The sequence below is a fragment of the Mobula birostris genome, chromosome 3, assembly GCF_030028105.1.
Source record: "Mobula birostris isolate sMobBir1 chromosome 3, sMobBir1.hap1, whole genome shotgun sequence".
Lineage (NCBI taxonomy): Eukaryota > Metazoa > Chordata > Chondrichthyes > Myliobatiformes > Myliobatidae > Mobula > Mobula birostris.
In genome coordinates, this window is record NC_092372.1 from 178,050,912 (window position 1) to 178,065,237 (window position 14,326).

Sequence of the window (14,326 nt, forward strand, 5' to 3'; positions counted from 1 at the left end):
CAGGCTTCACCCATCACCTTCTAGCTTGTCCTCCCCCTCCCACACCTTTTTATTCTGACATGTTCCCCCTACCTATCCTGAAGAAGGATCTTGGCTCCACTACGTTCACTGGTTATTTATTCTTTTCCATAGATGCTCTATGACCCACTAAGTTCCTCCAGCATTTTCTGTGTTGCTCTGGATTTCCAGCACCTGCTGGATCTTGTGTTTTTAAAAATTCCACATATGATTTTTTTTCACAACTATATAGATAGGAAATGGAAACAAATACCACTTCATGTGATTAAAATGAAATTGCACAAAATATTTAATTCAGAAAATTACATGTTTGAGAATGTTTTACCAACCTCTTCCCTCTTCTGTTCCTTTATAAATACAATTTTAATTCAATTTTGTCATAGGGTACATAAATAAATCCATGATTTATCCGAAAGCAACAAGCTACAGATGGTGGAAACCTGAACTCCTAAAAAGAAAGGGAAGTCAGTTATGAAACACTTTTCTCTACACAGATCCTGTCTGATCTGAATATTTCCAGCATTTCTTTACCTGCTGTTCACAAACAATAACTGACTTACTGCCGTTGCCTACATTTTCTAGCTCAAGTCCAGCAGTCAATTGTTATTTCTTTTTCTTTTTTGGCTTCCGAATTTTATTTGGATTTGGAATTACTTTCTTTATTTTTAAAGGCAGCAACATCATTCCTGCTTTTTTCTTTGTCGCACTACAGAATTCCAGAGGACTGTCTTTTGATGCAATTTCACAGAATTTACGCTTCTGACTTTGTGGAAATGCAACATCCATTTCTTCGGTCATTGGCATTTCATTGGTCCCTTCAAACTCTGTCTCTAATTCTTCAGCACTCTCAACTTGCTGACTTTCCTGCATCCATGAAATATTTAAAGGTGGCACCTGTGGGCCAATAGCATTAATCATTTCAATAAAAGTTTCTGAATTCTTTTTAAATCCCAGTGCAAGTGTAGATTTTAAGCCCAATAAAGGTGCCACAGTTTCACTCAGTTGGGGAACTTGACAGGCAGGGACTGTTCTACTAACACTTAGCTGAATGAGATGCTGGGTCATAATAGGAGGTTTCACTGACTTGCACACCAGAACCAAACATAATTTGTCCTTCTCTAAGCCTCGAGTTACTTCATTGATTCCAATAGCCAGCTGTTTCCGAAGTTCCACATTAGTCCATCCTTGCTTGGTCTCTGGGCCCCTAATCACTTTATCATCTTCCTTCAAGTCTTCAATCTTCTGGCCTTCTCTGATTCCTTCAACATTCTCTTCCATATTTCTATTTTCTTGATTTTTTGATGTCTTGGTAGCTCTTGGTTTCCTGGGCTTCTGAATTGATTCCTGTTTGTACAGATTAATCTGTTGAAAGGTTTCCTGCAACTTCTTTAAGATGAATTCCATGCTTCCCTGGTTCAAAGGACACCAATCAAAAGCAAAAGGATTGCTGAAAGAAGTCTTAGCCTTTGGAGGTCGTATTTTCCGTACCCCTTTTTGCACTACTTTGGCTGGGGCTTCCATGTTTAGACTGAAGGTAGCTAAGATACAAATCAGAAAACTTGACAACCTGTTTAAAAAAAACAGATTTATTTGAAAAGCAAGCAAACTAGCAAATTACAGCAAAACTTCAAACATCTGCTATCTGACTGTAAGAAATGCCTGTGACCCAGCCCAGCCTTTATCTCACAGAGTGATGTTTACCACACTTGCTTTCCACACACTGGGGTTCAGGTTAGTTACAGTTATATAATCACAGAAATGCTGACCAAGGTGCTGTCCTGAGGTAGTCCCGTGTGTCTGCATTTAGCCCATAAGCCTCCAGACCTTTCCTATCCACATACCTGCCCAAATAAGTCACATGGAATATACTTTCCTTTATTAATCCATGCAATGAATTCAAGAATCAGCTTTTTGAAACCGATTAAGTCACATCAGGAATATTGTATTCTGGTCGCCAATTGAAGGAAGGAGAGGGTGCAGACGAGGCTTACCATGGTGTTGCCTGGATTAGACAGCAGGTGCTATACTGAGAGGTTAGACAAACTTAGGCTGTTTTCTCTGGAGCTGTGGAGGCTGATGGGAGACCAGATAGAAACTTCTTTAAAGAGTTTTTTCTAAGTTTATAAGACTACGAGAGGCATAGATAAAGCAGATAGCCAGTATCTTTTTCCCAGGATTGAGGCATGTATTTAAGACGAAAGGGGGAAAATTCAAAGGAGATGTTGGGGCAAATATTTTTTTTCCACACAGAATGGTGGTTCCCTGAAATGTACTGCCACGGGCAGTGGTGGAGGCGGATACCATAGATCCATTTAAGATCCATTTATGAATATGCAAAAAATGGAGGGATATGGGCCATGAGCAGGCAGAAGGGCTTGCTGTCACTAGCTTAATTAATTCAGCACAACACCAAGAGTCAAAGAGTTTGGTCCTGTGCCATAATGTTTTACGTTCTGTCTTTAAGTGCTTTAATTCCAACACCTCCACCACTTCTTCTGGCACCTTGTTCCATACACCCACCACCTGCAATGTAAAATACTTGCCTCTCAGGTTCCCTTTAATCTTTTCCCCCTCACCTTAAACCTATACCCTCTAGTTTTAGGTGACCCTACCCTGGAAACTGTGCACAATAACTTTATCTATGCCCTTCATGATTTTACCAAACTCTATAAGTCAGACCTCAATCTCCTTTGCAACAGGGAAAACAGTCCCAGTCTATCCAGTATCTCCTCATAACACAATCCCTTCAGCCCAGGCAGCATCTTTGTTATCTTTCCTGCACCTCTGTAGTTTAAAAAACATCTTTCCTACAGGATGGTGAACAGAACCGCACACGATATTCCAGGTACAGTCTCACCAACGCCCTATACAGGTGAAATCAAAGACCAGACAACATTCAGGCTATTAATCTTCATACTTACTGGGCTCCTCTCAACTACACCAGCTGTACACAGTAAATTACATCTGTAAGAACACACATCATCCAGGCCATGCTCTCTTCTCACTGCTGTCATCAGGAAGAAGGTACAGGAGCCTTAAGTCCCACACCATATTTAGGAACAGTTATTACCCTTCAGCCATCAGCCTCCTGAAACAGGATGGATAACTTCACTCTTCTCAACAATTCTACAACCTATGGACACACTTTCAAGGACTCTACTATTCATGTTCTCAGTATTATTTATTATCAATAGTTGTTGAATTAGTTTGTCTTCATTTGCACATTGGTTGAAGTCATTGTATGCAGTTTTTCATTGATTCAATGTCCCTTTGTATCTATTGTGAATGCTGGCAAGAAAATGAATCTCGAGGTAGCGCATGCTGACATAAACATACTTTGATAATCAATTTACTTTGACTTTGAACTTTGAGGCAGCTACCTTCACACCTCCCCACAGATGTTGCAAAGACGTTTGTTTTTATTTCACTTCTTTCTGCAGTCTTCATAATTTGTTTATTATTAATAAACAATTTAATTTGACTTTCATTTAATATTAAACAATCAGTTTATGAGTCCTGTCCTATTTTAGAGTACGCTTCTAAATTAACCAGTTTCCAATCTTTTGATAATAGTACTGCCCTTAATGGGGAAAGATTGGGTAATGCTGATGTTCAAAAGACCCAAGGATGCTTGTTCACAAGTTGCTGGAGGCTAACAGGCAGGTGTAGAAAGGGATTAATAGGTACATGTTATGTTAGTCTACATTACAAAAGGATTTGATACAAGGGCAAGAAGTTTTATTGTATTGCAGAGGACCCAAGTGAGATCACACCTGGAGCATTGTGCACAGTTTAGGTCTCTATGGGTTTGTCATGGGAGAAGACATTGAGTAGATTGGGACTAAATTCCCTGGAGATCAGATGAATAAGAAAAGATCTTATCAAAACATGGAAAATTCTTAACAGGCTAGCTTCAGGGAAAATGGCTGAGGAGTCCGGCATTGGGGCACCATATCAGAATAACAGCCCAGAAGGATGTTTAACACCAAGATAAGAAGAACTACCTTCATCCAGGAAATGGTAAACTTATGACACTCTCCATTGCAGAGGGCTACAGAGGCTCAGAGATTTTCAATCAATATTTAAGATCTGGTTTCTGGGAAATAATGGAATGAAAAGATATGGAAACAGTGCTGGAAAATTATCCATGTTCTTACTAAATGCTGGAGCAGGCTTGAGGAGCCAGATGGCCTACTCCTGGAGAGCAGTCCTGCCCTGGATGCAGCTGGGGCCTGATGAAAAGGTCTCCACCTGAAATGTCCACTGTTTCCCTCCATAGCTGTTGCTTGACCTATTGAACTCCTCCAGTATATGGTGCATATTGCACAAGATTTCCAACATCATCAGAATTTCTTGTCTTCTGCCTATTCCTGTCGCTATGCTTTACTTTCATTCCCCGAGAACATACATTCAAAGATACTGAGCATGTGCTGTGTTTCAAATAGGAGTAAGTGGGTGGTTCCTGGGCTTCCTAAATAGAGTCTAATTTACAGTACTTCCCCACAGTTAATTCCACGTCCTAGTCTCATTCTGATATGTCTATCCACTGCCTCCTCTACTGTCAAGATGAAGCCACACTCAGGTTGGAGGAACAACACCTTATATTCCGTCTGTGTAGCCTCCAACCTGATGGTATGAACATTGACTTCTCTAACTTCCATTAACGCCCCACCTCCCCTTCGTACCCCACTTTATTTATTCCCCCCCTATTTTTTTCTCTCTTTTTCCTCCCTCTGTCCCTCTCACTATAACTTCTTGCCCATCCTCTGGGCTCCCCTCCCCCTTTCTTTCTCCCTGGCTTCCCGTCCCATGATCCTCTCCCTTCTCCAGTCCAGTATCCCTTTTGCCAATCAACTTTCCAGCTCTTGGCTCCATCCCTCCCCCTCCTGTCTTCTCCTATCATTTCGGATCTCCCCCTCCCCCTTTCAAATCTCTATCCCTTCTTTCAGTTGGTCCTGACGAAGGGTCTCGGCCTGAAACGTCGACTGCACCTCTTCCTACAGATGCTGCTTGGCCTGCTACGTTCACCAGCAATTTTGATGTGTGTTGCTTGAATTTCCAGCATCTGCAGAATTCCTGTTGTTATAGCTATTCCCAACTTATTCTCACCTCTTTCAAAAATACACCACTAATTTCAGCTGAAACAATTTCCCCATATGGGTCATTGATTGGAAATAGTTTTTTTCCCCTCTCTCCACATTTGCTGTTTTCCTGACCTACTGAGTGTTTCCAGCGATTTTTATTTTTGTTTTTGCTAGCAGCAATCATTCTTCTAAAGGTGGTGGGGCAGTGGTAATATTAATGAACTCTGAACCAAAGTCAAAGATCCATGTAATACTAGTTCTCATTCTTCCCTCTTATCCCTTCCAATCTACACACAAATAATTGCAAACTTTCTATCTACCACTCTTGCACCATGCCACTGAAATCATTGAAATTTACTCTAATTAAAGTGGTTATTGCCACGATGATGAATCCATGAACACTTCCTCATTATTTTCAAGGCAAACAACAGGAATTCTGCAGATGCTGGAAATTCAAGCAACACACATCAAAGTTGCTGGTGAATGCAGCAGGCCAAGCAGCATCTGTAGGAAGAGGTATAGTCGACGTTTCAGGCCGAGACTCTTCGTCAGGACTAACTGAAGGAAGAGTGAGTAAGGGATTTGAAAGTTGGAGGGGGAGGGGGAGATCCAAAATGATAGGAGAAGACAGGAGGGGGAGGGATGGAGCCAAGAGCTGGACAGGTGATTGGCAAAAGGGGATACAAGAGGATCATGGGACAGGAGGTCCGGGAAGAAAGACAAGGGGGGGGGGGGACCCAGAGGATGGGCAAGAGGTATATTCAGAGGGACAGTGGGAGAAAAAGGAGAGTGAGAGAAAGAATGTGTGCATAAAAATAAGTAACAGATGGGGTACGAGGGGGAGGTGGGGCCGAGCGGAAGTTAGAGAAGTCGATGTTCATGCCATCAGGTTGGAGGCTACCCAGACGGAATATAAGGTGTTGTTCCTCCAACCTGAGTTTGGCTTCATCTTTACAGTAGAGGAGGCCGTGGATAGACATGTCAGAATGGGAATGGGATGTGGAATTAAAATGTGTGGCCACTGGGAGATCCTGCTTTCTCTGGTGGACAGAGCGTAGATGTTCAGCAAAGCGGTCTCCCAGTCTGCGTCGGGTCTCGCCAATATATAAAAGGCCACATTGGGAGCACCGGACGCAGTATATCACCCCAGTTGACTCACAAGTGAAGTGTTGCCTCACCTGGAAGGACTGTTTGGGGCCCTGAATGGTGGTAAGGGAGGAAGTGTAAGGGCACGTGTAGCACTTGTTCCGCTTACACGGATAAGTGCCAGGAGGGAGATCAGTGGGGAGGGATGGGGGGGACCAATGGACAAGGGAGTTGTGTAGGGAGCGATCCCTGCAGAATGCAGAGAGACGGTGGGAGGGAAAGATGTGCTTAGTGGTGGGATCCCGTTGGAGGTGGCGGAAGTTAGGGAGAATAATATGTTGGACCCGGAGGCTGGTGGGGTGGTAGGTGAGGACCAGGGGAACCCTATTCCTAGTGGGGTGGCGGGAGGATGGAGTGAGAGCAGATGTACGTGAAATGGGGGAGATGCGTTTAAGAGCAGAGTTGATAGTGAAGGAAGGGAAGCCCCTTTCTTTAAAAAATGAAGACATCTCCCTCGTCCTAGAATGAAAAGCCTCATCCTGACAGCAGATGCGGCGGAGGCGGAGGAATTGCGAGAAGGGGATGGCGTTTTTGCAAGAGACAGGGTGAGAAGAGGAATAGTCCAGATAGCTGTGAGAGTCAGTAGGCTTATAGTAGACATCAGTGGATAAGCTGTCTCCAGAGACAGAGACAGAAAGATCTAGAAAGGGGAGGGAGGTGTCGAAAATGGACCAGGTAAACTTGAGGGCAGGGTGAAAATTGGAGGCAAAGTTAATAAAGTCAACGAGTTCTGCATGCATGCAGGAAGCAGCGCCAATGCAGTCGTCGATGTAGCGAAGGAAAAGTGGGGGACAGATACCAGAATAGGCACGGAACATAGATTGTTCCACAAACCCAACAAAAAGGCAGGCATAGCTAGGACCCATTCGGGTGCCCATAGCTACACCTTTAGTTTGGAGGAAGTGGGAGGAGCCAAAGGAGAAATTATTAAGAGTAAGGACTAATTCCGCTAGACGGAGCAGAGTGGTGGTAGAGGGGAACTGATTAGGTCTGGAATCCAAAAAGAAGCGTAGAGCTTTGAGACCTTCCTGAGGACTGAGCGTTCTGCCTCCGACAGTTGAAGGTCGGAGGGGATGGTAAAGACCCGGCACGGATGAGAGCTGGGATCAGAGGGGGGAGGGGGGAGGCTGGGGGTGTCAATGGAGAGGGGAGGGTTGGGGTGAGAGGAAGATGGAGCCTCCGAGGGCCCAGGAGTTGCCCAGGTCCTCAGTAAGGGCCTCACCTTGGTCCCCCTTCGCCCACACCTCAGCGAGTTCCGTGTTCGCCATGATGCGGAACTTTTCTTCCGCCGTCTCCGTCTCCGAGCCTACTTCTTCGGCAAGGACTCTTCCACCCCCACCGATGACCCCTTCTCCCATCTTCAACCCTCCTCTTCTTCATGGACACCCCGCTCTGGTCTTCTGCCTGCTCTGGATCACTTTATCGCTAACTGCCGACGGGACATCAACCGTCTCGACTTTACCGCACCTTGTCCCCATTCCAACCCCACTCCTTCAGAACGCTCTGCTCTCCACTCCCTCTGCACTAATCCTAACCTTATTATTAAACCCGCCGATAAGGGGGGGTGCTGTTGTAGTCTGGCGTACTGACCTCTACCTTGCCGAGGCACAGCGACAACTCGCGGATACCTCCTCTTATTTACCCCTCGATCGTGACCCCACTAAGGAGCACCAGGCCATTGTCTCCCACACCATCACCGACTTTATCCGCTCAGGGGATCTCCCATCCACTGCTACCAACCTTAGAGATCCCATACCCCGCACTTCCCGTTTCTACCTCCTACCCAAGATCCACAAACCTGCCTGTCCTGGCAGACCTATTGTCTCAGCTTGCTCCTGCCCCACCAAACTCATTTCTGCATACCTCGACACTGTTTTATCACCCCTTGTTCAATCCCTTCCGACCTATGTTCCTGACACTTCTCACGCTCTTAAACTTTTCGATGATTTTAAGTTCCCTGGCCCCCACCGCTTTATTTTCACCATGGATGTCCAGCCCTTATATACTTCCATCCCCCAGCAGGAAGGTCTCAAAGCTCTACGCTTCTTTTTGGATTCCAGACCTAATCAGTTCCCCTCTACCACCACTCTGCTCCGTCTAGCGGAATTAGTCCTTACTCTTAATAATTTCTCCTTTGGCTCCTCCCACTTCCTTCAAACTAAAGGTGTAGCTATGGGCACCTGTATGGGTCCTAGCTATGCCTGCCTTTTTGTTGGGTTTGTGGAACAATCTATGTTCCGTGCCTATTCTGGTATCTGTCCCCCACTTTTCCTTCGCTACATCGACGACTGCATTGGCGCTGCTTCCTGCACGCATGCAGAACTCGTTGACTTTATTAACTTTGCCTCCAATTTTCACCCTGCCCTCAAGTTTACCTGGTCCATTTTCGACACCTCCCTCCCCTTTCTAGATCTTTCTGTCTCTGTCTCTGGAGACAGCTTATCCACTGACTCTCACAGCTATCTGGACTATTCCTCTCCTCACCCTGTCTCTTGCAAAAACGCCATCCCCTTCTCGCAATTCCTCCGTCTCCGCCGCATCTGCTGTCAGGATGAGGCTTTTCATTCTAGGACGAGGGAGATGTCTTCATTTTTTAAAGAAAGGGGCTTCCCTTCCTCCACTATCAACTCTGCTCTTAAACGCATCTCCCCCATTTCACGTACATCTGCTCTTATCCGGGTCCAACATATTATTCTCCGTAACTTCCGCCACCTCCAACGGGATCCCACCACTAAGCACATCTTTCCCTCCCCCCCCCCCTGCATTCTGCAGGGATCGCTCCCTACACAACTCCCTTGTCCATTGGTCCCCCCCATCCCTCCCCACTGATCTCCCTCCTGGCACTTATCCGTGTAAGCGGAACAAGTGCTACGCATGCCCTTACACTTCCTCCCTTACCACCATTCAGGGCCCCAAACAGTCCTTCCAGGTGAGGCAACACTTCACTTGTGAGTCGACTGGGGTGATATACTGCGTCCGGTGCTCCCGATGTGGCCTTTTATATATTGGCGAGACCCGACGCAGACTGGGAGACCGCTTTGCTGAACATCTACGCTCTGTCCGCCAGAGAAAGCAGGATCTCCCAGTGGCCACACATTTTAATTCCACATCCCATTCCAATTCTGACATGTCCATCCACGGCCTCCTCTACTGTAAAGATGAAGCCACGCTCAGGTTGGAGGAACAACACCTTATATTCCGTCTGGGTAGCCTCCAACCTGATGGCATGAACATCGACTTCTCTAACTTCCACTAGGCCCCACCTCCCCCTCGTATCCCATCTGTTACTTATTTTTATGCACACATTCTTTCTCTCACTCTCCTTTTTCTCCCTCTGTCCCTGTGAATATACCTCTTGCCCATCCTCTGGGTCCCCACCCCCTCCTTGTCTTTCTTCCCGGACCTCCTGTCCCATGATCCTCTCGTATCCCCTTTTGCCAATCACCTGTCCAGCTCTTGGCTCCATCCCTCCCCCTCCTGTCTTCTCCTATCATTTTGGATCTCCCCCTCCCCCTCCAACTTTCAAATCCCTTCCTCACTCTTCCTTCAGTTAGTCCTGACGAAGGGTCTCGGCCTGAAATGTCGATTATACCTCTTCCTACAGATGCTGCCTGGCCTGCTGCGTTCACCAGCAACTTTGATGTGTGTTCCTCATTATTTTGCTTTTTTGCACTAATTTTATCTATTGTTTAATATATATTTCTTATTGTAATTTAGTTTTTTAATTACGCATTACAATATAATGTGCTACCGCAAAACAGAATTTCACAACATATGCCAGAAATATTAATTCTGATTCTAAAGTAACTTTTTCGAAAAGCAGGTTAGGTTCTCTACAGATATTAAACGCTTCAATAGGGCACATTTTGCTTTCAGGTTAGTTTAATGCCAATTTTACATACTGTGGCCCTAAAAGCTCCAGGGAGCCTGTGCAGTTGCTTGAACAGAGACGACTCACCCACAGCGAGGAACAAAATCACGAGAAACGCCCGGACCTCGGCGTATCCAAGGCCTCACAACATCGCAGCAGTTCCCAACCACGTTACACCACGCACGCTGCGTAGGACGATTGACTTAACGTCACACCACGCACACTGCGCGAGCCGATTAACGTAACGTCACACCACGCACGGTGCGCGAGTCGAATAGTCCTAGGTGGTTTCGAAGCAGAGCGTGTTGGTAACGACGCATGCGCAGTTAGAGATGTCAATGTAGCATGCAGTCGTGCACTCTCAAGGCTTTTTGCCCGGTTTCCTGGCAATCGTTAACAAACCACACTGGTGAAGGGGATGTGGGAAGAATCAAAGGTAAAATACGTATAGGCATTGAAAAAGGCTCTTACATTAAATATGTTGGGATATATCCTGGCCCCTTCCAAGAAAAATGCTGATGCTGGAAACACCCAGGTCAGACAGCACCTGGGAAAAGAAATGAACAGTGAATGAAAATATTATTTTAAAAACTGCAGCTGCTGTAAATCTGAAAAACATTACCGTTAAATGTTAACTGTTTAGCCTTTTACAGATGCTGCCTGACCCCTCATTACAGATGTTTCTGCTCTTTATATTTTTGCATCCATTCCACATCACTTGTTACTGTATTTTGATGACTGTTTCAATGAAGTTTCTTTGGTTCATACAAACTGTATTTTGACTGCCAATTTTCACTTTGTTTCGCCTGATTCCAATTTCACTCTTCCTTTTGTTTTTGTTTTTTGCTTCTTCTGTTTCTGGGGATAAGTGTTGATCGTCAGCGAGAAGGATATGTTATCATCAATCCACACATATTGTGGTCTTCTGGTTAGGAAGTCGAGGATCCAATTGCAGAGGGAGATACAGAGGCCCAGGTTCTGCACATTCCTTTAGACAATTCCCATACAAACGTTGGAAATGCAATAATTGTCCTTTTACCTTTTTCCTTCCCACCAAAGATTCATCCAGGTAAAGCAGCAGTCTATTTCTTCCAATCTAATGTGGTGCATATGATGGTCATAATGTGGTCTACTCTGCACTGGATAAATCAAGTACATATTTGAGACAGCCTGGCACAACATCTCTATTGAAACAAAAAGATGTTCAGACCATGAACCAATGCAAAACAGTTTAGTTCTCCATCCTACTCCCATTCTGACTTCTCAGACTTTGGTCAATATTGTTCCAATGAGAAATGGCACATTCTCTTAGTCTAGTCATGTTCCATACTTAAGGATTCAACAATTTCAGACATTCACTGTTTTTCGTCTGTATAAAGTCTAGCCAGTTCTGTTGCATTGTATTCTGTGTATTCAGGAAGCTTCCATTGAATTGGAAGGTCCCAAATACAGTATAATTGCTTTATTCAAAAGGGGAGACAGAAAGTGTCTCCCCTATAAGGCACTATAAGCTGGAAAAACACAACACATGAAATCAGGAACACTTTGACAGAAATATCAAAATTTATAAAAAAAAATGTTATTTGCTTATCATATAGTGTCTACGTTACAAATTTAACCAATGTCTGACCAAGGAATTTGCCATTTTAGTATAGTATTAGTTAACTATACAGTTAAACAGAAATTGAAAGCAACAACTATTAGGTATGTTAAGGCATATTACTTTTAATTCACACACCTGAAATGACCCAAACTTCCAGCACTTCTATGTTTGATCAGCCCATATCCAGTGGTTGGGCTCATCCTTCACCCTTTGTTTGGGCTCCAGCTGTTTGTGCAGTCCATGTCTTTGACTACATCATTTGTCGTTGAATCTCAACTATTTTGGTTCAGCCTGTTCAAATTTTCCTTTTAATCCCTTCTATCTTGTAATTTTACTTACTATCTTTAATAACTTCATGCTCTTGTTGTGATTTATTTCAATGAAGGATAAATATTTTTGGTTAAAATATTAATTAATCAGATGTTCCATTTATTTTATTTTGTATTTGGCAATCCTGATTTTCCTTTGATTTCTTTATAATTTTTCATTTATAAATTGAAAATTATAAACTGAATCTATAGAATATATAAGTAGGAAATGAAAATAACAGAAAATATGTAGCTCGGGTAGTTGATGGTTGGGTTGAGGTTTTGTCTGATCTTGGCAATCCATTGGCAATCCATTTGCAAACGTACGAGGAGACATCATGAAAGATATAAGTAGGTTTAGATAAGATAGCAGTTCAGTCAATGAGCAGGAAAAGTATATTGTTGTGTATTATTAAGTGTTTTCTACAATATCTGATGTGAGTCTTGCATGATATTTTTTTGGCTGCCTAATACACAATTTCAGGGAAAAGTGGAGAGTATCCTGCAGAGGGATTATCAAGCAAACATGGCCCAAGTTGTTACCAAGTCAGAGAACAAAATGTGTGTTTTTAACCAAAGTAAACTCTATACATAATAAAAGAATTTACAAGAATAGTCCGTGCAACACCACCTCATTCTTACATTCTTAAACAATGTCTTCAATTGCATTTCTTTAAACTAGTATCACTGTTGCCACTTTTGTGGCTCCCTGGGGTGGTGCATTACCACAATAATTGAAGGGCTTCCTCACCCAACACACCCCCTCCCTGTCAAGTAGTGGAAAAACTCAATACTGTGGTTCTTCCCCATCAAGCCCTTGTGGTGGCTGCACCAAGCTTCAGTGCATCCTTCAGCATGTACTCCTGGAGCCTGGAATGTGACAGTCAGTAGCATTCCTCAATGGACATCTCAATTGGCTGACAAACTAACAAGATTTGGGCAGAGCAAATCATCACTGAGTTGATGATTTTCTGGCAGTACTTGATGTTTGTCTCTTTACATGGACCTAGGAACAGCTTGTAAATCAGAGATTCCTCTGTTATACAGCTGCTTGGGATGAACTGTGACACAGGCCCTTCCATCTTTCTCCACCCCCTTTGCAAATCCAGTCAGTAATGAAGGCAACAGCTGATTCATCCCCACTATCGTCCTCTTGGGGATGGCATGTCGTGAATGTGATGTTCTGGGCACGCAGGAAGCAGTCAAGGCAGAAGTTGGTGAATGTGGGATGAGGCATTGTGCCAGATGGTATGGACAGTCTACTCAAGGAAACACCCCACTGTGTCCTTCAACTCATTCTCCTGCAGTTTCTGTAGGATGTTCCATGCTGACCATTGTCTGATGGACTTGAGGTCAAAGGCATTGGTCTGGAAGAACTTTTTCACGGAGGACAGGCACCGTGGCACGTCCAGCTGCCTGGGACATTACACAGCAATGGGGCCAGAGCCATCCTTCTCAACACCAGGGACAGATAGAACTTGGTCATATACCCACGTACTTAGGTTCCACACATAGCCTGCTTCAGCCACAAGCGAAGGTGGTCATCTTGGTAAGGGTGACATTGGACGTGTGTTGAGAAACCTCAGTATTAACTCCAGTGTCTTAAATAAAAAGCCCCTGCTCTCTGATTGTAAGACTACCATTTGAGCTCTCCATTAAATTGATAGTAGCAGTTAAAATATATACACGTGGCCTCCATTTTCCGAACGTTCGCTTTACAACAGCTCGCTGTTACGAAAGACCTACATTAGTTACCTGTTTTTGCTAACTGAAGAGTGTTTTCGCTTTTGCGAAAAAAGGCAGCGCACGCCCCGAGCAGCCAAGCTCCTCCCCCAGAACTGCATTCTAGCCGCCATAACTTAAACACATGACTGTGAGCATCTGTGCTTTAGCTTGATTTATTTTGAGCACCCATTAGCAAGATGAGTTCTAAGGTATTGGAAAAGCCGAAGAGACCTCGTAAGGGTGTTACGCTTAGCGTAAAACTGGACATAATTAAGCGTTTTGATTGTGGTCAACAAAGTAAGGACATTGTTCATGCGTTGAACTTGCCTGCATCCACCATTCGCACTATTTACATGCAGAGAGAAAGAACCTTGAAAGCTGCCGATGTTACTGTTGGCGCAAACACTAGGAATTCTGCAGATGCTGGAAATTCAAGCAACACACATCAAAGTTGCTGGTGAACGCAGCAGGCCAGGCAGCATCTCTAGGAAGAGGTACAGTCCACGTTTTGGGCCGAGACCCTTCGTCAGGACTAACTGAAAGAAGAGCTAGTAAGAGATTTGAAAGTGGG

The 14,326-nt window shown here is 44.2% G+C and overlaps 1 protein-coding gene across 2 annotated transcripts; it reads right to left on the bottom strand.

Annotated features, from left to right (window-relative positions):
• Window positions 1-278: 278 nt before the first annotated feature.
• rpp38 (ribonuclease P/MRP 38 subunit) lies at window positions 279-10,312 on the bottom strand. 2 transcript variants are annotated; one of them, XM_072252026.1, is made up of 3 exons: window positions 10,207-10,303; window positions 2,940-3,106; window positions 279-1,585 (listed from the first exon to the last, which is right to left on the bottom strand). In XM_072252026.1, the coding sequence occupies exon 3, from the start codon at window positions 1,537-1,539 to the stop codon at window positions 622-624; it is 918 nt and encodes a 305-aa protein (XP_072108127.1). In that variant the 5' UTR covers window positions 1,540-1,585; window positions 2,940-3,106; window positions 10,207-10,303; the 3' UTR covers window positions 279-621. The 2 variants fall into 2 exon arrangements, with proteins under 2 accessions (XP_072108127.1, XP_072108126.1); XM_072252025.1 differs by lacking the exon at window positions 2,940-3,106 and having other exon boundaries at window positions 10,207-10,312.
• Window positions 10,313-14,326: the final 4,014 nt, after the last annotated feature.

What these genes read in the sequence shown, in the direction of transcription:
- rpp38 (XM_072252025.1), bottom strand. Translation starts at nt 1,539, where the DNA reads ATGGAAGCCCCAGCCAAAGTAGTGCAAAAAGGGGTACGGAAAATACGA.